This window comes from Mobula birostris, chromosome 11 (genome assembly GCF_030028105.1).
Source record: "Mobula birostris isolate sMobBir1 chromosome 11, sMobBir1.hap1, whole genome shotgun sequence".
NCBI classification, from domain to species: domain Eukaryota; kingdom Metazoa; phylum Chordata; class Chondrichthyes; order Myliobatiformes; family Myliobatidae; genus Mobula; species Mobula birostris.
Genome location: NC_092380.1, coordinates 63,562,873 through 63,585,458, shown reverse-complemented (window position 1 = coordinate 63,585,458; position 22,586 = coordinate 63,562,873). Strand labels below are relative to the sequence as shown.

The 22,586-nt window shown below is 40.0% G+C and overlaps 1 protein-coding gene across 1 annotated transcript in view; it reads left to right on the top strand.

Annotated features, from left to right (window-relative positions):
- The window catches only part of best1 (bestrophin 1), a 35,203-nt gene extending 15,589 nt beyond the window's left edge, over nucleotides 1-19,614 (top strand). Inside the window, exons 4-10 of the mRNA XM_072272942.1 lie at nucleotides 1,814-1,968; nucleotides 2,539-2,616; nucleotides 4,652-4,804; nucleotides 6,672-6,752; nucleotides 7,743-7,894; nucleotides 18,321-18,563; nucleotides 18,669-19,614. Coding sequence (XP_072129043.1) covers nucleotides 1,814-1,968; nucleotides 2,539-2,616; nucleotides 4,652-4,804; nucleotides 6,672-6,752; nucleotides 7,743-7,894; nucleotides 18,321-18,563; nucleotides 18,669-19,614 — 1,808 coding nt within the window. The remainder of the gene's footprint in view (nucleotides 1-1,813; nucleotides 1,969-2,538; nucleotides 2,617-4,651; nucleotides 4,805-6,671; nucleotides 6,753-7,742; nucleotides 7,895-18,320; nucleotides 18,564-18,668) is intronic.
- The last annotated feature ends 2,972 nt before the right edge of the window (nucleotides 19,615-22,586 follow it).

The window sequence follows — 22,586 nt, the reverse complement described above, 5'->3', positions numbered from 1 at the left end:
GATGATCAGAGGCAGGGAGAATACTCAGTGCAGGGGAGCTGACTAAAGAGAGGTATGTAATTGAAGTCAAGGGAAGAGATCAAGTGGAGCTAGCATGAAGGAAAGAAATTTTGAGGGTTCTGGTGAGGTAATAGACCAAACCATGTTACCTAATTAAACTAATCCGTTCACGTTCATGTGCCTGTTTAAACGTCTGCTAAACATCACTCTCAAATCTGCTTCCACCACTCCTCCGACAACTCATTCCATGCACCTACCATTCTCTGTGTAAAACTCTTGCCTCATACATCTCCTTAAAACCTTCCCCACCCCACACCTTTCACCTTAGTCTCCAATATTTGACATTCTCCTCCTGCGAGGAAGATTCTGACCACCAACCCTATCCAAGCCTCTCATAATTTTATAAGTTCTTCTGCCAGCTCTCCCCTCACACAATACTCCAAAACTGGCCCTAACCAATTTTTTTACACAGCTGCAGCATGACTTTCCAACTTCCATTCTCGGTGCCCCAAATGATGAAGGCAAGCAACCCATATGGTTTCTTTACTGCCCTCTCTACTTGTGTTGCCACTTTCAGGAAGCTATGGACTTGCAAGCCAAGTGGGAGGTTGGGGTGGATACTAATTTTACATAATTCTATTTTGGGTGCTTTTTTATTGCTATGAATTATATATTGGATTTGTTTGTTTCGCACTGTATAAATCTCCATTTTGTTCTTGGGTTTTTTTCCTGTAGTTTTATCGTAGAAACGCATAAAAAATTTAATTTAAAAAAAAAGGACTGCAAGCCAAGGCTACTCTGCACATCTTGGCTTGTTCCTCAGAGTCAGAACAAACCTTTTGACTGTTTCAGAGAGTCCTGCATTCACGGTATACCCTCTTTGTACATTTGATCTCATAAAGTGGAACAACTCACACTTGTATGGATTAAACTTTGTTGGCCATTTCTCCATTCACATCTCCAATTGATCTATAACCTGCTGTATCCTTTGATAACCTTCTTCACTATCCACACCTCCACCAATTTGTATCATCTGCAAACTTCATCTACATTTTCATCCATATCATATACAACAATTTCATAATATATGTCCATGATAATAAATCTGATTCTTATATAGAGATAATCATCTTCACCATTATGCCCTGTTGTCTATGACCAAGGTAGTGTTGAATCGAATTGATCAAGTCACTACAGTTTCCATATATCTTAAACTTCTAAATCAAGCCCATGAGGGACCTCATCAAATGCCTTAATGAGGTCCATGTAGACAACACCCACTGCACTATACTTATCACGAGTTTTCATCGAAAAAGCTCAATCCAGTTTATGAGACATGATCTCCCTCACACAACATCAGTAGGTACTGGCAGCAACTATGGAGCTGGTCTCAGTAATCATTGACGGGAAAGATAAGATTTTCCACAGCTGGTTATTCAAAGACCCGGGCTGAGAACAGATAGATTGACATTGACTGAGGGCAGGATTTGGTTCAATTGTGCTGTTCTTCTAATTGAAGATTTTGATGACAACCTCAACTCAAACAAAATTATGGCTACTTTAAGGAGGTTAGAAAGAACTACATTTGGCTGTATTTAATGCCACCATGAAATTAGAACCACAGTCATAATAAAAATTAAGTGCTACATTTCAATAACGTGGGCTAGTATTTCCTCTTGCCCTCTGGCCATGAAAATAAGAGATCCCAGAATAACAAAATATTAGGAGAAATTCTATAATACTCGGCAGTTTTTCAGGATTTCACAAATTAATTTACTTATCCTTTCCTGTGTCTTATTTTTAATGCTTCCAGGTTTCATGACTCCAGATGAGTACAAAAAGCTTGAAAGCTTGAATTCGCCTCACAACAAGTTCTGGGTACCCTGTGTATGGTTTGTCAATTTAGCAGTGAAAGCAAGGAGGGAAGACCGAATCAGTGACTATGTATCATTGGCTCATATCTTCAGAGTGAGTATCTGCACCTGCTTCAGAAGTGTTTGTACCCTGGCCCTTACAGGCAGAAACACAGAAGTCATTCTTCCTCCTCTTACTATAAAAGAATTGCACTTTAAAAGGTTTTCACAATTTTGCTTCTACAAAGTTTCCAATGTATAATTTTTGAATGAAGGAACATGGGGAAAACTGTACATATTTGATATGTAAATGAAAGGGTCTGGATGGTGCAATGCATCAAACTATGACATTTCACTCCGACACCACAGGTGAGATAAATACCAATTCATTACTTGTTGTTGCTTGTTGACTGTATTAATCCCTTTTGAACCAAGACTAAAGAAAAATTCTCAAATTGATCAACATGCTAGTTTAACCCTCTCCTCCTTCTTGGATGGCCAAGTGACATTTGCAGTCCTCCAGCTCTGATTTAGAATTTTAGGCAGTCCTGTGCTAATGAAAAATGATGAAAAAGCCAGAACTGTTTGTGTTATTGATCAGGGACCCAAAACTACCACACTTTTAAAAGTTTATGGAACAGTCTATTCTCATGCCACTGTCATAAAAGGAGCGTTTTCTTCATAGGAAGTACACAACTTGCGCAGCCAGTGTGAGAAGCTGTACAGTTACGACTGGATCAGCGTCCCCCTGGTCTACACGCAGGTAGGAACTGTTGTTTCAGGTACGTGGCTCAAATCTGGATTGATAAAATCAAGTATGATATCCGAAGGTGTTTGATTGTTGAGTGGTGTCACCACTTTATCACAGACAGAAAAAAAAAACTTCTGCCATCTCTCAGAGATTAAAGTACTTTCAAAATCAGCTGCAGAACCTTGTAATAGATGAGAATGTCACCGGCCAATAAGTACTCATTCTTCTTGGAGAGTCAACAACCACAAAATCTAATCCGATCCTGATTTTAGATAGTTTCTACTTGTTTATTATACAGTCCAATGTCAATACAGAGTTACCATGATACTGACTGTCCCAAACCAAACCAAGATTGATGTTACATGGCATGCATTTAATGAATAATGCGATTTACATAAAACAATCATGATTATAAATCTCGGTACTTTATAGGAGAATTTTTAATTCTATGTTTCAGTGCATTAAAGAAGTCAATGATTATGTACACCTTTATGTACACATTGAGAAGCTCTGAAAACCTACTTTGGTTCCCGTTTGTTTACGATAGGTTATGTTTGTATGGTGAAGTCAAACATTACGTTTGATGTCACTTGCACAAAACTCTTTGCATATGCAAGGGCCTGGAATAGTGTGGACCATAGACACAGAAGCAGACATTAACAAAATTCTATGGCTGGACAATATGCAAAGATCTTCTGGCAGAATTTTGCTTTGCATTTAATCTAGCTACCATCACAACCCCCTATACACTGTCCCCCCAATACTAATATTGCTCAAGCCCCCAACTGAGTATCCCGCTGCCTTCACATTCACACTTATACCCAGGCTCGATAACATCTTTTCACCAATCTCCCAATGCCACCTACAAGGATCCTAACCCACTTCTGCTGGGTTGGCATTTCCTCATTGCAAATCCCACTCCTGAAATCTCTTCTCTTGGTATCTCTTTCCAACATCCATTTTCTCAAAGTTCCTTTCAATTTTCTCCACTGATCCCAGCTCCAGGTATAATGCTCACTAATCCTCACACTCTGCAACCTATCTGACTTCCTCCTCAAGAGGAATATGTTATTCACACATATGCACATGAAATGCTCATTTTCCAATACACAGTCTTGTCTTTCTTGGGCAAGATAATATTATTGCTAGAGTCTTGCACAAAATTGCTGTTGCCACTAAAGATTAGATTACTTGATTAGATTATGAGGACATGCAGTCCTCTCTTATTGTCATTTAGTAATGCATGCATTTAGAAATGATACAATATTCCTCCGGTGTGATATCACAGACACACAGGACAGACCAAGACTGAAAAAACTAACAAGAACCACATAATTATAACATATAGTTACAACAGTGCAACAATACCATAACTTGATGAAGAACAGGCCATGGGCACGGTAAAAAAGTTCAAAGTCTCTCAAAAGTCCCACATCTCACGCAGACGGGAGAAGGAAGAAAACTCTCCCTGCCATGCCCGACCACGGTCCGACTCTGAGTCACCCAAAAACTTCGAGCCTCCAACCAGCCCTCCGACACCAAGTACCGAGCACCATCTCTGCCGAACGCTTCGACTCCAGCCTCGTTCGACAGCAGCAGGCAAAGCCAGGGATTTTGGGGCCTTCCCTCCAGAGATTCTCATTTGCACAGTAGCATCGGCAGCAAACCGGGCATTTCAGAAGTTTCTCCAAATGTTCCTCTGTGCTTCTCCAAGTAAAATATTCAAACTGTTCATTGAATATAAACTGCATTCTAATTATCTCTCATAGATAAAGAAAAAGCTCCTATCAGTAACACAGAGACACAAGGCAATCTCTATCTCAGCCAAGAAAATATATTTCATTTGCTGAAAGATCTGTATGGTGCTCTTATGTCTTTCTCTCAAATAATTGTGCAATATTTAACTGAGTAAATCACAAGAAGAGAGAGTCTCTCATGATTTCAAAATCAGAAAGAGAGAATCTTTCAAGATAGATTTGGGAACCAATTCTAATTGTGATGATGTCTGATTTCATCCATCTCACATCATATCTTTGTTATATCTCAGGTTGTCACCATTGCAGTTTACAGCTTCTTTCTGGCATGTCTAATCGGGCGGCAGTTTCTTGATCCCAGTCAAGGATATCCAGGCCATGAACTCGACCTTTACATCCCTGTGTTCACCCTACTACAGTTTTTCTTTTATGCGGGCTGGCTTAAGGTAATAATTCCAACTTGATGTATTTTGAAGAAAAGCCACATGTTTAACTTGGGGTAGATGTACAAAGAGAGCAAGAAAATGAAACTGAAACAGTCTGGACAGATACCAGAATCAAAAGTTTGTGGTGGAGGTATCAGGGTAATCAAATTGGACACATATTGGGGGGAGAAATGTGTACAAGATTAAAAGATAATGGGCCGTCAATTATGCATGTGCACAGATACGTTTTTGCTAGAGTGCAAAGATATCCTTGGAGTAAATGCAATTGTTGTAGATAATACAAACATGCAAAAAAAAACTCAATGCTTCTATTTTATCTGAAATGGAGCATTTAAAAACAAAATTCCTGCTGTGGAGCTCCAGGTGATTGGATTGACAGCAGGAGTGTGAAGCTTGAATTGAACTGTACAAACAAGTCTCTTGTTCAAAACCTGATCTGTGCTTAATTGGATAACATTATCTAAAATAGAAAAGAGAGGCTGCGATTGATTACCTGCAGATTTTAATCTAGGTGGAGTGAAAAGGTTTATCCCAAGTTTGCACAACTGATTGAAGTGCCTGCAAGCAGATTTCACTGGTGAAAAATGGGTAAGATACCAAAGATGACTGCTCCCTGTGAAGCAGCACTTTTTAGTAGAAGAGAACACTAAAGAAGAAGAAGTAATTACCAACAAAATGAACCATTTTATTTATTTATTTTTAATTTTGTCCAACTTCTGCTCTATCGGTCAGACATGTGTTGTGAACATTCATAAGCTTTGGAAAATTGGGAGTAATTGGATTGGGGCTAGTTGGCAGGAATAAAGGTGAACTTGAAAAAGAACACCTAAATCAAAACTCATTCAGAAGAAAAAAAGCAATTTTATAATAAGCATTATTTTTCATTTGAAATTTGGTTCACATTTGCATTAGTTTAGATACTGTTAGAAATTGTGTTTCATATTGCTCTCTGTGGTAACATCCATTAGCAATGGTGGAAGAATGAAAAAATAATTATGGAACAGTGTCTAATTTTTGCTTGGAATGATTTGAGCTGCTCCCAAATATTCGAATATGTTAAAAAATCACACGAAGTGAAACTATGCCATAAAGGCTTAGCAACAAATTAATTATCCCTGGTAAGGAACAAGTTAAATAGTCTCTGCTGGAAGTGATAATACAATTGGCTTGCCCGTATCCATGCCAGTTAATACTAAAATCAGCCAAATTCCAAGCTCCAAACATCCATTACCGATCTCTCAGGATAATCGATCATCAAAGCTTGTCACACCAGACAGCCAGCCACTCTAGTGTTGTTTGGTTGATGTTGAGCAGGTCAGTGTCAGCTAAGTCAGGTGAGAGTGGGCAGTTGTGCAGAATGTGGATGATTGATGAAACATAATCAGTCGTGTGCACATTCATGAAAAGTCTGTTGAGACTTACTTTTTTAATTTCAGGCATAAAGGCTGACTACAGATGAAGATTAACCCTGCTCATAGTCCATATAAATTCACACAACATGGAAATACATCCTTTCGTTCAACGAGTTGACACAACTATCATACACCCAGCCACGCTAATTCCATTTCATCACTCATCTGCACGCTAGGGACAATTTATTGGCCAACTGATGTACCAAGCCACATGACTTTGAGATGTGAGAGGAACCTCGTGCAATCGTAGACAAAAGTCTAGAGTGAAAGTCAAGAGTGAATATAAGGCTGCCAGGGCTGTGAGGCAAGAGCTCTACAGCCTGTGGCAACTCTGTTTCTGTGCCATGGTTCTTCTTGAGGGGTTAAGGAAAACATGGACATGGACAAGGGGAAGTAAGAAAAAATAAAATCAGCTCCCATTGTCACTATTAACATTATTGTGTAAATCCAAATAGGTGGCTGAACAGTTAATTAACCCTTTTGGTGAAGATGATGATGACTTTGAGGCAAACTGGCTCATCGATAGGAATTTCCAGGTGAGTGGTAAATTGTCAGTCTATTGCATAGATCGCAATTCCATGTTCACCTTCCGCCCTATACAGTGGAGGTTTACCCAGCTGCCAGACTGTCAGAATAAAATAATTTTCAAGAAATTCACCATCAAGTTGATCCTTTCCGTGAGTCATTATTTGGAATTGGATAAAATGCCACAAAGGAATAGTTTCTAAAATAAATCACAAGACCAGATTCCAAACCTAATGAGTAAAGCTAATGGAGAATTATGTCCTGCAAATCTAGTCAACAGGACTCTATCAAGTAATGAGCGAAATGAACTGATAGGATGATAGTTTCCATTTGTCTGGCCAATAGATGGATCTCAAGAACTTCAAACTCCAGCTTTGACTGTTGGAATGTTGTACCTATAGCACAATATTTAGTCTCCAGAAAATCAGAACATTATCCTCAAGCTAATATATCTTTACCCTACTTTAAATGGGATAGTTGTGATGTCAGCTTTCAAAAGGTGCACAATGTAACATTTCTCCCTCACAAGTAGGGTTTTTGTGAGCTCTGACCCTAACTGGTCGGACTGGAATCTTGAACGTCATAGGGGAGCTGAGGTGGTCTTGTCTGCAAAGCAGAGCTTAACAAGTAGTAATGTCTCACTGATGTCTGGGACTCCTAATGGGAGCATGTTAAGTCCAACGTAACATTGCAAGGATCAAGCTGAATCACAAAGAAATGTGGGCACTAGTCTTTATACTATCAGCTAAACAGAAACTCAAATTACATCACATATAAAACATAGCTTGCTAACAATTCTATACTATTCACAATTACTAAGCAATTTTTAACAGGCTGACCTGTAACAGTTTCTGTTTATTTGGTAGTCTAAGAGTAAAGCACCCTCTGATGGAGAGAAAGCTCCTTATTCAGAAATAACAAATTTATTAAGCAAATGATTGCACAAATAATGTGTTTGCCAGGAAAGGCTGGAAATTCATATTCTTCACTTTTTTTTTGAGGTTTCACTCCTGGCAGTTGATGAGATGCACCAGAACCTACCAGCTCTTGAAAAGGACAAATATTGGGATGATAATGACCCTAAGCCTCCATACACAGTTGCAACAACTGAACACTGGAAACCTTCCTTCCTTGGCTCCACTTTTGACACCAGGTTAAGTAAACCATTTAACTTTTAAGTAGCACACAAAACACTGGAGGAACTGAGCAGGATAGATAGCATCAGAAGGGGAATAAACAGTCGAGGTCTTGGGCCGAGACTCAAAATCCACAAGAATCTCTCTGTTTAGCTTCTTAGTTGACAAATTTTATGGAGCTGGCAAAAATAATTGCAATGGTTCTGCTGACTGCTGTAACAACTCAGGCCAAAATTATACATGCTACTTGAAAAGTGTGTGTGCAATATATCTTTTTAAAATAAGTTCTTCCAGGACGAGCAAATTCAAGTAACTATTAAGACAAGTACATTGACTCCAACAGGTGAAGTCACCTGAATATTTGCATTTTATCTTTTGCTCTGTGTTATCACAATCTATTTATTCCTTGGAGAACTAAACTTATTATTCCTTAATTCCTTAGAAACCTATTTATTCCTTTTCCTTTCTCGACCTATTTGCTGCCTTCTTTCCTTCTAAAGATGTCTCATAATCCCACCTTTTAGTACACAAGCAGCAATTTTTCACATGATTGGTCTTAGTAAATGTTTGAAATTTATTTCAACTAGGGACATAATGGGTAATTATTCAGTAAAGACATTTTCCAGAAGAAGTCAACAGGCAGGGGACATTAAGAAAACCTTTCTGAGCCCTTTGACCTTATGGGTTCCAGCATTATTATAAAATCGCAGGACACAAAAAAACATTATGGGCTTACTCTCTATAATGGATTAATGAAAGGGAATTGTCCCATCTGACTCTGCCTCGCTCTGTGCCTGATTTTTTTAACCCTGCTATTTATCCCCTTCCCTTCTTAAAGCCTGTAAAATATTATTTCCATTGTAGCTTATAATGGGGAATTTTATGCACAAACAACATCTGGAGAAAAAAATGTACAGTGGATTCTGATTAATTGGGCCATCAATTAACTGGGGCAGCTATTTATTTTGGTCAATGCTTAAAGAACAAAAACTAAATAAAGAAAAATGTTCCTTCATTTATTTGGACACTATGCTGCTTAATTGATGCAGGAGACTGTTGCTGAACAGTCTATAATTAGCATCAGTCACGTGCACTTGCGTGGCCGTTAGATACCACATCCCGTTTAGAATGATCAGTTTTTAAATACCATCAGTCACATGTGTTTGCATTCAAACAGCAATGATTTTTGTCACTCATAGTTGGTGAGAAATAAGCAGTAAAACAACTCTGAATTGTTTTGCTCACCGTGGTGTCAAGCGTTCAGTCTTGAAGATGCCAGAAACAACTGGGAGTGAAAATGAAATGATTTTCATTATTTCAACAAGTTAGGAATTACAAAGAATTGAAGGTATCAACAATCATCTTGAATATTACAATGAAAATGAAGATTTGGAGGATGCAATCGTCAGAAGCATTATATGAATGATTGTATGTATGAAATATTGCCCAAGGGTGCCTTTAAGACAGCAATCTCATGCACCACAGGTGGATGGATATCATTAAATATTCCCACTTCAGCCTGATACAGCTGAGGATCACAATTGTTTCCGAGTTCTGCACAGTTAAGAAAGATATCTTAATATAGCCGAATAAACTATCACCGCTTAAAACCAACGGAAACAATGCCCACTGTGGCCGTACTTCTCACCAGAATAAACTTCCTCGTAGGAAACATGGCTGCCATTCAGGGAAATGGGTCTGTTTTAGAAAACGGGGTTTTCAACTCCCAATACCAACTATCTTGCTATCTTGCGGTCTCTAGTTAATAAAATCAAAGATCTCAGAGCTAGGGTGCTGAATCAGAGGGACGTTAGGACACTTGCATCCTTTGTTTCACAGGATTCTGATTAACCCCCTTCCATACTGAGCACAGTATTCAGATTGATGGGTTCATTATGCACTGTCAGGATCGGACTGGCAAGTCTCTCAGAAGCAGAGGTGGAAGTCTATGACACATGATCAACTCCCCTTGGTGCACAAATGTATCAGCATTCTCCCAATTCTGTTCACCAGACCTGGAATATCTCACAGTTAAGTGCTGTCCCATTTTACCTGCCGCAGGAGATTTCAGTGATCAATTTGGTACCAGTATACATTCCACCTCAGGCCAATGTCAAACAGGTTCTAGATGATCTGAGCAATGGGATCAACATGCATGAAACAGCACACCCTGATGCTTTCTCCATCATTTTGAGGGAGTTTAACCAGGCCAGCTTGAAAATGTAACTAAATAATTACCATCAACAATCACTTGTACTACAACACGCTAGACCACTGTTACACCATCATCAAGAATGCCTACCGTGCTATTTCATGCCCACACTTGAGAAAGTCTGATCACCTGGCTGTACCTCTACTCCCTGATACAGGCAGAGACTGAAGACTGCAGCACCAGTAGTGAAGAACAAGAAGGTATGGTTCAGGGAAGCACAGGGCTGCTTTGAATCGGTGGACTGGACTATATTCAGGGATTCATCTTTGAATCTGGATATGTATGCCACAATTGTTACCAACTTCACTAAAACCTGTGCAGATATTTCAAGAACTAAGAAACAGTTCCGAACGAGGTTGGAGGCGACATCGGATGCACGTCCACTCTGGCAGGGTTTGCAAGACATTACTCCCTACAAAGAGGAACCCAATAGCATGAATGACAGCAATGCTTCACTACCAGACGATCTCAATGCCTTTTATGCCTGCTTTGAAAGGGAGAATATTACTATAGCTGTGAAGATCCCTGCTGCACCCGGTGACAGGGTGATCTCTATCTTGGAGGTTGATGTTAGGTTGTCATTAAGGAGGTTGAACCCTCGCAAGGTGGCAGGCCCCGACGGAGTACCTGGTAAGGCTCTGTAAATGTGTGCCAACCAACTGGCAGGAGTATTCAAGGACACTTTCAACCTCTCACTGATGCGGGCAGAAGTTCCCACCTGTTTTCAAAAAGGCAGCAATTATACCATTGCCTAAGAAGAGTAGTATGAGCTGCCTTAATGACTATCATCCAGTAGCACTCATATCTATGGTGATGAAATGCTTTGAGAGGTTGGTCAGGGGTAGAATTAATTCCAGTCTTAGCAAGGACCTGGACCCACTGCAATTTGCCTGTCGCCACGATAGGACTATGGTAGATGCAATCTCAATGGCTCTTCACACAGCCTTGGTCCACCTGGACAATACAAACACCTATGTCAGGATGCTGTTCTTTGATTATAGCTCAGCATTCAATACCATCATTCCTACAGTCCTGATCGATAAGTTACAGAACCTGGGCCGCTATACCTCCCTCTGCAATTGGATCCTCAATTTCCAAACAGAAGACCATAATCTGTGCGGTTTGGTGATAATATCTCCTCCTCACTGACAATCAACACTGGTGCACCTCAGGGGTGTGTGCTTAGCCCACTGCTCTACTCCCACTATGACTGTATGGCTACGTGTAGTTCAACACCATCTATAAATCTTGTTGATGATACAACCATTGTTGGTAGAATCTCAGATGGAGATGAGAAGGCATAGAGCAGCAAGATATACCAGCTAGTGGAGTGGTGTCGCAGCAACAACTTTCCTTGCACTCAACATCAGTAAGACAAGAGAGCTGATTGTGGACCTCAGAAAGGGTAAGACAAGGGAACACATACCAGTCCTCATAGAGGGATCAAAAGGGGAGAAAGTGAGCAGCTTCAAGTTCCTGGGTGTCAAGATTTCTGAGGATCTAACCTGGTCCCAACATCCTGGGTGTCAAAATTTCTGAGGATCTAACCTGGTCCCAACATTTTGATGGAGCTATAAAGAAGGCAAGACAGTGGCTATATTTCATTAGGAGTTTGAAGAGATTTGATTTGTCACCTAAAACACTTAAAAACTTCTATAGATGTAAAGTGAAGAGCATTCTGACAAGCTACATCACTGCCTGGTATGGTGGGGCGGGGGGGAATGTTTACTACACAGGACCGAAAGAAGCTACAGAAAGTTGTAAAATCAGTCAGCTCCATTTTGGGTACTTCCTCTATAGTACCCAAGACATCTTCAAGGAGCAGTGCCTCAGAAAGGTAACGTCCATTACCAGTGACCCCCATCACTCAGGATTTGCCCTCTTTTCATTGTTACCATCAGGAAGGAGCTACAGACGCCTGAAGGCACACACTCAGCGACTCAGGAACAGCTTCTTCCCCTCTGCCATCCGATTCCTAAATGGACATTCAACCCGGGAACACTAGCCCACTTTTTTTTATATCATTTCTGTTTTGCTCTATTTTTGATCTAACTATTTAATATAAATATATATACTTAATGTAATTGATTTACTTATTTCTTTCTTTATTTATTATCACTTATTGCATTGAACTGCTGCTGCTAAGGTAACAAATGTCGTGCTGGTGATAATAAACCTGATTCTGGGTCTGAACACAACCCATTATCTACACTAGGTATCTGCATTGATTTTGTTCATTTACAGTCAATCAAAAGAACACAGAAATGTAATCTAGATGAATTTCTCTGTCAATAACTATTAGGAACAAATACACAGTTTTATAATACTGCAGTCATCAAAAGAACACAACAGTGGAATTCCTTCATCAATAACTATTAGGAACGAATACAAAGTTTTATAGTACCTAGAGATATTGGTAGTGTTCTAATTTGTTCTCTATTTCATTTAAAGACATAAGTTGTTACTCAGTAGTTAGTCTTCTTGATACCTTTTAACTATTTCCATGAAATCGGCTAATTGGATCAGCCAACTAATTGGGCCAAAATGGGCCCGACATGTCCCAATTGACCGGAATCTACTGCATTGTTAATTTCCTTTGCTCTTATCTTAAAATTATATGTTCTGATTAATGGCTCCCTAGCAAGCAAAATATTAATGATTAGAAATTGGATTTTCAGTGTGTTAATTGGGTGCTGCATGTAGTGCTAACGCCAAGTCAGAAAAATCACAAAATTGGAGCATCTTGTGGATTGGTTCTCCAACAGTATTAAAAGTGGACTGCTGCTCTTCATACACAGAACTAACTTTATTTGCTTTATAGACAAATAGATAGTGCATCATTTGTCTTTTGATCCATGGGAATGTCCTTTGGCAGTATGTATCATGTAGCTTTCTTGGTGGGTCGGAATATTCCCACAGCCAAACTTAACTAAGGATGATCCCATCCCAATGAATGTGTAGTTAGTAGTTCACGGAATCTTCAATCCATAGCAGGACATGCTGATAACATTTTTTCAAAATAACAATTATAGGGGATGTCCTTTTGTACAGTACAAAAAGCAGATAAGACCTCAGTCTTAAATAGCCAACCTCTTATTCTGATCCCCTAGTTTCTAGATTTTTAGAGAGAGGAAACATCTTCCCTGTATCCATCCTATAAACACTGTAAAAATTTTATAACTCTCTATGAGAGCCTCTCTCATTTTTCCAAGCTTTTGCAGTCTAGTGTACTAAATTATTTCTCATGCTTCCCCTGAACCATGCTATTGAATCTTTGCTGCATTCAATCTTAGACAAGAATTTCCTTCATTAGAGAGAGACAGTAGACAGTACAATTGAAAAACGGCTATGAAAATCCTCTCATAATAACGTCTAATATATCATTTGAATTCCTAATCACGTATGCACCTGCATTTTGGCCCTTGGTGACTTGCACATTAGCAATTTTTGATCTCTCTGAACATCTATCACCATTTAGAAAATACGCAGCTTTTCTGTGTTGTGCAACAAAGATGAATGTACTCATATTTTTCCCTAATCTACATCTTTGATATAGATTACGAACAATTGGGCACTAATTCCAGCCCTCACAGACCTATCAGTCCAGAAGGATTTATCTCCATTTTTCGTTTACTGTCCAATAACCAATTCTCAATTCATGGCAGTTAATAGTTCCAGTTCTACGTCTACCAACCTTGTTGACCAAGGCCTGTATTGCATATAAAAATTTTACAAAAATCCAAATGTACTACATCCGCTGGTTCCTGGTTAGCTATCTATCAGTAACATCCACAAAGAATTCCAATAGATTAGCCAAAGATGACTTTCTTTCCATAAATCCATGCTCACTCTTCTCCATGTTATCACTCATGTGTTGTACTCTTTTCATTACGGTTACTTATACTGCACACGCACACGTAATGACTTTTGATTCCATTGCTGTACACTGCACAAAATGCAACAGGAAAATTAAACCTACATTAGGATCTACCTCCCAGTAATGCCAATTTCCTGATGGACAGGACACCAACAGGAAATTTATGGGAATACCTCACAAACGGTGCAAAAAAAATTTTTCACACATGATTTCAGAATGAAAAACAAGGACGGAAGTATTCAAATTCAATGATCCTTTCACAATCATGCAAACTTAAAAACAGTCATGCCAAAGTTATACCAGCATGTCAACTTCGCAACCAGAGGAGAGAACATATTTTACCTGGTCTATACCAGCGTTAATTGATCCTACATAGCTGCCCCCTGCAATCATCTTGGATTTGTTGTTCAGTCGTTAAGTCCGACTCTTCGTGACCTCATGGCCCACAGGGGTTTCATGGCAAGATATGGAAGTAGGTTGCCAGGCCTTTCTTCGTGTAGATACAGCTGCTGCCCAGGTTGGGACCCGGCTGGGTTTGAACTCAGGACCATCTGCCTTGAAGTTCAGTGCTGATGCCACTACACTGCCTTGGACTCAGACCTTATATCCATTTTAATATTCCCTACATACAGGCCACTGGTGAAATGAGTCAAGCCAGTGCACAAGGCAATCAGGACCTAACCAAAAGGTACCACCTCAATGCTGCAAGACTCTTTCGAAAGCACAGACTGAAGCATGTTCAGGGAAGTGGCTATCTACAATTATCATGTTACCTTTGATGTGTATGCGGGATTGGTGTCTGGCCACCTAGGAAAATGCATTGAGGATATTACTGTGATTAAGCACTACGCTGCCAGGGCAACCAGGAACCATGGTTGACTGTAGAGGTTCATGCACTGCTTAGGGTTCGAGATGCCAGGTAGTTGTACATCGACTTCGGCTCGGCGTCAGAGATTGGTGGATGAACTGTCCTCATTGGGACTCAACACTTCTCTAACTGGATTTTGGACTTCTCAATGAAAGACTTCAGTCAGTCTGAGTTGTCAGCAACATCTCAAGCTCCATGCTGCTGAGCTATGGTGTCCCCCAGGGCTGCATGCTCGTCTGCTGCCGGCACATGAGTGCACTGCCAGGTTCAGCTCAAATCGCATTGCCAGGTTCACTGATGATCCAACTGTGGTTCACCTCATCATCAACAATGATGAATTGGCATACAGAGAGGAGGCAGGGAGGCCTGTCAAATGTGTGATAACAACAACGTGGACAAGACAAAAGGGATGATTGTGGGCTTCAGGGAGGTGCAGGTTGACCATTCTCTATTGCACATCAATGGTTTTGCCGTGGAGAAAGTGAAGAGCATAAAGTTCCTTGGTGTGCAGATAACCTCCGATCTAATCTGGACCCCAATTCTTCATTAGTCAAGAAGGCACAGCAAGGTCTGAGGAGATTGAGGGCAGGTAAGGCTCCCTGTCCCTATTCTAACAACTGTCCACAGGACCTTTGAGAGTGTTCTGTCTGGCTGAATCAATTCCTGTGGTATGGAAGCTGCAAGGCATTGGACTGCAAGACCCTACAGAGGATGGTAAAAACCACCAATCACTAGGTCTCCCTCTCGTTATCTGTGACATTTACCAGGAGTGTTGTATATGAGGGCCCAAAACATTGTTGAGGTTCCCCACCACCTATTCCACAATCTCTTTGACTTGCTACCATCAGGAAGGAGGTACAGGAGCATCAGGACTAGAACTGCCAGACTGGGTAACAGTTTCTTCTCCAGGCTGTGAGACTAATGAATATCCTGCCACCACCGAGGGGTCATCACTAGGACAGTGAGCATTTTACATTTTACTGTATCGTTTACCTGTGCTGCGCACTACATGCACCTTGAATTATATATCATTAACTTACTTGTGGTAATATTTTGTTTTATGTGCTATGTGTGATATATGTTTTGTGCATACATTGTGATCTGGTGGATGTGCAGTCTGATAACAATAAACTTCAACTTAAACTTTGTTTAAAAAATCTCAACAGATCCCTATTTTCTTCAAATGAAAAGTACGGCAAATTTTCTTGTCTTCTTCATAACTAAAAGATCTCAGCCCTACTGAGTTTCTTTTCTTTCATATAATTCCTGAGAGTGCTCTGAATTATATAATGGACCCTAAGCAATGATTTGTGTAAAAATTGTTGCATATTTTGTATTTGTACCTTATATTTTATTTATAAAACCCTGGAATCACATCTAGTTTGGCAGCAAGGTGAGTTATCTATTATAGTTACAATGTTTAAACTTTTCCTGCTAAATGCCTCTATTCCTTTTTCCTTTAGTAGTACCCAATTGTCTATGTTCCCCCGTTATAAAATGATACTTATAATTGATTATGGAGGTATCACAACCAGGGAAGGTCCTGCCTTCACCTAATGCTAGCAAGTGGATCATAAAGAGGTGAGGAGGAACAAAAGCACTGCTTCAGACACCTTAACAGAACCACAACCAATTGAGCATCGCTGAAGACAGAAGATGGTTCAAAATAAAGAGCATCTTCCAGCTACTGATTTTGCCTCCAGTGGAAACTTTTCAATGGTGTGCATTTTCCACAAAGAAATGGAAGCAAACAGTGATATCTGGGGGTTGTAGGAGATGTAGCAAGTCCTTCTTCATTAGAAACATATTCCGCAACCCAATTTCTATAAACTAAATACTAAAAAAAACTGATATATGTTTACACAGAATCGGCAAAATTGAAGAGAGCTAAATTATAAATGGAATTAAAGGTCAATTCGGTCCACAAAAGATTAAAATAACCTTCTATAATATATTAATTGTTAAATTACATGGAATAATCCTGTGTAGACCTTTATTAAAATTCAAAAGTTCAAAGTAAATTTATCAAAGTACAGATACAGCCCAGAGATTCAATTTCTTATGAGCGTACTCGGTAAATCCACAATCAAATAAAATCATAATAGAATCAGTGAAACACCACATCAACTTGGGCATTCAACCAGTGTTCAAAAGACTACAAAAAAGCACAAATATAAAAGGAAAGAAATAGTAACAATATATAAGCAATAAATATCAAGAAAATGAGATGAAGAGTCAATAGACAATAGACAATAGGTACAGGAGTAGGCCACTCAGCTCTTTGAGCCAGCACCACCATTCACTGTGATGATGGCTGATCATCCACAATCAGTACCCTTTTCCTGCCTTCTCCCCATATCCCTTCACTCCGTTATCTTTAAGAGCTCTATCTAACTCTTTTTTGAAAGAATCCAGAGAGTTAGCCTCCACTGCCTTCTGAGGCAGAGCATTCCACAGAACCACAACCCTCTGTGTGAAAGTGAGTCTATAAGTTAATAAATTATGTAGAGAAATTAAATAAATATTCACTCCATAGAAATAACCAAGTTCATAATCAGAGTAATGGTGATAGTTTCAAATTGTAACCATCAAAGCCCAAAACAGCTGCAATACAACTTTTATTTTGATGAGAAGGCATTAATGAAAGAAACGTATAGTTTCTGCAAACATCTCTCCTTAATACTTCATTCATCAGAATGACAGAATCCTATAATAGATTGTCGTAACATTTTGAAACAGCAGTAGTCATCCTATAACTTGGCTCAAATAAATCCCTGGGGAAAAAAAAAACATTGAAACAGAAAAATAAAATCCATTCAAAATGGACACTTCCAATTGCCATGGGTTGCTTGTTTGTTGACAAGTTGTTTGTTGTCACATTTATTCTATCTAAAGTCAAGTAAAATATAATTTTCTCATGATTCTATGCAAGGGTGGTCGAATAGAAAGAAGATCTGTGAATCCTGGCAGAATTATTTTCTCCCATGCTCCTGCAGCTGAAATTAGCAGGTGGAGTTCCAATTTCAGATATTTTGGTTTGTTAGGCACAATTTTATATCATTTTTTCAACTGAAAACTTGGAAAGCTTTCACAATATATTGAACAACAAGAAAGGAGGTTAGTTTACCCACAAAATCCTACCAATCCTATTCCCACACTTATTTCTATGTAACATACTCTTTCTCACATGCCCATCGACTCTCTCTGAATCCCCCAACAAGCATATATGTCAGAGGTAATTTACTGTTGTCTATTGAAATCTCTGGGATAGGACAGGAAATCCTTGTGGTCATAGAGAGAATGTGCAAACTCTACACTGTACTGGGGGGTTGAGGGGGGTGTAGTCAGGATCAAATGTGGATCACTGGAGTTATAAGGTAGAAGCTGCATTGCTCTGCTGCCCAAGTACAGAATACAAGTTATGACATATTCTTTATGCGTGCTTTATACCTGCTTGCTTAAGACTTGTGTTTAATTCCTTTACAGCATGCTTAAAGAGGAGATGGAATTCCAACCGCTCGAGCAAATCAATGAGAATGAGGAAGTTAACCACGCCACCCCACTTCTGAGTAACTTGGGCAGACTGCTAGGAGTTCAAGCAACAAACTTCCAGAATATTTCCAGGTCTACTCCTCGCATCAATCTCTCGAGGAAGAGGAGCAGCACATTTTTACCAGCTTCTATGTTCAGCTTCCTGAGCTCAGAATCAACACCCAACGGGTTTCACAAGTCAGGGCCTCTTCCTCCCAACAGACCTTTTGCAAAAATTCACCGAGCCTCCTCCTCCTCCAATTCACCTTTCGGATCCACTCAAGGTTGTGCCGCAATGGATAGTGAGGCAAGGGATTATGACAGCTTCATATCCTCCTCACTTTATGAAAGGCCCGGCTACTACAGTGCGCCGCAAACACCCATTCAATCCGTACCCATGACATTTCCACTCAAATGGATTCCTGTAAAGAAGCCCTCCAAGCTAGCCAGCATTCCTACCTTCCCTACTGGAAACCAAGGAAGTAACAGCAGTATGTTGGCCTCAAAAGCTGAAGATCTGGACAAACACATTAGCAATAATGCAGACAAAATTGCTCCCCTTAATGAACCGTCTGAGAAAACTATAGCAGAGGACAGCAGTCAAGTTGTAGCTGAAGTAGCAGAAGATGCTACAAGAAATCTTTGCTTAAACAGCAAAGAAACAATTTTAGATTCATCCCACAGCTTTAACCCTGGTAGCAGCAACAGCTTACTATTGATTTCTGAAAATCCACATTCTCCCTTTTCAGATAGCTCTTCAAATACAAATAATCCCAACAATACAAAGCAAATTTCTGGTTTCCAGGAATGCAAACGTCCTAGATTGACCCTTGAATCTCTTGGATATGTCAACAACCCTGACCTTTCAAATCCTTTACTCAACACTCCAGGCCATGAAACAAACATCTCAACCTTTTCATTCACACCCTTGTCTTCCCCAATGCTGGGAAGGTCAAGGATGAGAAGTCAAAGCGGACGTGTGTCTGGCTTTGATTACAAGGCAGGAAGTGCTTCTTCCCCAGCATTTTCTGGAACAGTGACTTCTTCCAAGTACCTCAATCTATCAACTCAATCCATGACTACTACTGAATGCATCAGTGATATCAGTACTGAACCAGTGCAGAAAAATGGGATTGTGGCTCCAAATGATTCAAGCTTCTCCCTCAATGAGGAGAACCTAGTCAACTTCATGGACGTCATCGCTGAAACTGCAGAAAGCGCCCCTAAGAATGAGAACTCAATCAAATAATTGTGCTATTTTATTTGGTTAAGAAGAAGCCCCTCCAAAGCTCCACAAAAAAACTACTATAAATATCACTTCTAAAATAGTAAATTCAAGCTGTGGGTTTGCATAGTACCACCTTCTGCTGTTGCACAATAATGTCCCGGCACTGAGAAATAGCAGAAATATCAGCATTTCAAATGGAAATGAGCAGAGCAAAGAGTTTAATGCCAGATTTTCACCTTGAAGTACTTCAGCCTGATAAAATCATTCACAAGTGCATTCTCGATAGTCTAGAACACCTGGGCCAATTCTCCCCTGCGTTAGTAGACCCATGCAAATGCACAATAGGATGATTTAAATATTAAACTGTCAAAAAGATAAATAAAGATGTTTGCTTGGGTAGAAAACACAAATTATATTTTTAAAAATCCTTAACAGAAAACCTTATCATGCTTCTTGTCTATGTTTTTCCTGTTCTGGGAAGTGAATAATCGGTAATTTAAAGCTTGAGATTACTTAATTGAATTGAATACCTTCCAAAATTCCCCACATTAAAATCCTTTTGATGATGGACATAAATTTCAGCCAATGTGTCACATTTTTTTCTTTAAAAAGACATTTCAATCCAGGGTTTCTGACAGCTATTGGATCCACAGTTAAAATTTAGGATTCAGAAACTTCTTCAATATTGAAAATGTTGTGAGCATTATTTAATATGAATGACTCAGTGGATGTTGTTATGGGGTAACCCAAGCAAAACCAGGAACACAATCAAAACAGTTAGCATTGTGAATGAATATTTATTACAAGAAATAGTAAAGTATGACATTTGGAAAATTAAAATTAAGATGAATCCACTACTTGAGTTTTGTAGATATATAATACTTTATTAATCCCAAAGCAAATTACAGTGTCACTGTAGCATTACAAGTACGCAGATATAAATATTAGAGGAGAAGTAAGGAAGAATAAACAATTGGTTACCTCAAACAGTCTATCAGGAGGGGGTCATCACTTCCCCCGGCTATTATAGAGCCTAATGGCCGAGGGTAAGAATGACCTCATAAAGTGCTCTTTGGAGCAACGCAGTTGTCTTAGTCTATTACTAAGAGTGCTCCTCTGTTCAGCCGAGGTGTCAATCAGAGGGTGAGAAACATTGTCCAGAATTGCCAGGATTTTCGGGAGAGTCCTTTGTTCTACCACAGCCTCCAGTGTGTCCAGTTTGAATCCTATAACAGAGCCAGCCTTTCTACTCAGTTTATTGGACCTGTTGGCATCACCCGTGATGATGCCATTGCCCCAGCACACCACCACATAGAAGATTGTACTGAGAACAACAGACTGGTAGAACATGTGAAGGCGAGGCCTGCATACTCCAAAGGACCTCAGTCTCCTCAGGAAGTAGAGGTGACTCTGTCTCTTCTTGTACACAGCTTTTGCTGGTGCTCCACTTGAGTCTGTCATCCAGGTGCACCCCCAGGTACTTGTAGTCCTCACCAAATCCACATCCTCACCATCAATAGTAACAGGGAACAGTGCAGGCTTAGTCTTCCTAAAGTCCATCACCATCTCCCTTGTCTGATGTTAAGCTGCAGATGATTCAGCTTGCACCACTTGACAAAGTCCTCCACCAGGGCCCTGTACTTATCCTCCCATCCTCCCTTTATACACCCAGCTATTGCTGAGTCATCAGAAAATTCTGCAGATGACAGTGTTGTTTCTAAAGTCTGAGGTATACAGGGTAAAGAAGGGAACCAATACAGTTCACTGTGGGTCTCCAGTGCTGCGTATAGCCATGTCTGACACACAACTCTGAAGCCACACAACTGTGGTCTGCCAGTCAGGTAGTCCATTATACAGGCTATAGTGGAAGTGCCAACCTGCATTGAATGGAGCTTTTTCCCCAAGCAATGTGGGCTGTATGGTATTAAAAAATTAAAAAGCATGATCTTCACAGAGCTGCCCTGCTTATCCAGATGCGTGTAGGCTCTGTTCACCAGGTAGGTGACAGCATCATCAACTCCAATGTGCTCCTGGTAGGCAAACTGCAGAGGATCGAGAGCTGATCTGACTAGGGGTCAAAGGTGAGCCAGGACCAGCCTCTCTAGAGTCTTCATGATGTATGAGGTCAGGGTTACTGATGATAGTCATTCAAGACTTTTAGTTGGCCCTTCCTGGATACTGGGACCACACATGATGTATTCTACACAGTCGGGGAACTTTCCAGGCTGAGACTCAGACTGAAAATGAGCTGGAGAGCTCCACACAGCAACTCAGCATACTCCTTCAGGCCCTTGGCGTTCACACCATCCGGTCCCAATGCCTTTCCATGTCTGAATTTCCCCAGAGCCCTTCTCACCAGCTCAGTAGCAGGGGTGAGTCCCTGATGACTGGTGAGTTGGTGGAAGGTGGGTCTGGGAATGGGGTTGTAAAGATTGGCACAATAGCAGTTGGCATGAGATATTAACTCATTAGCCCATTCATGGCTGCATTCTGAGGATAAATTTCATTTAATGCAAGGATATAAAAACACTTTCATAAACATCCACAACACAAAGATTAACTTGTAACTATGTTACATAATAACAAAATAATGAGCAGGAACAAAGATACAGGTTCAGACTCAAATAATGTGGAAGATCCACTCATACAAAATACAGAGAAAGAAGACAACATGTTCTATACACTTAAGAGTGCATATTTTTCTTTAAGAAATGATTTTTTTAAAAATTAAACACAAGAGATTCTGCAAATGCTGAAATCCAGAGCAACACACATAAAACGCTGGAGAAACTCAGCAGGTTGGGCAGCGTTTATTGAAGGTAGCAAACAATACTAATATTTTTGCTGTAATTTCTCTATTTGGGGGAAAGGTGTAATGAGGTTCTGAAGGATGACTTGCAATCGGCTGTGCTGGATTGGGTGTTGTGCAATGATCCGGTGTTGATAAGAGAGCTTAAGGTTAAGGAACCCTTAGGGAACAGTGATCACATTAT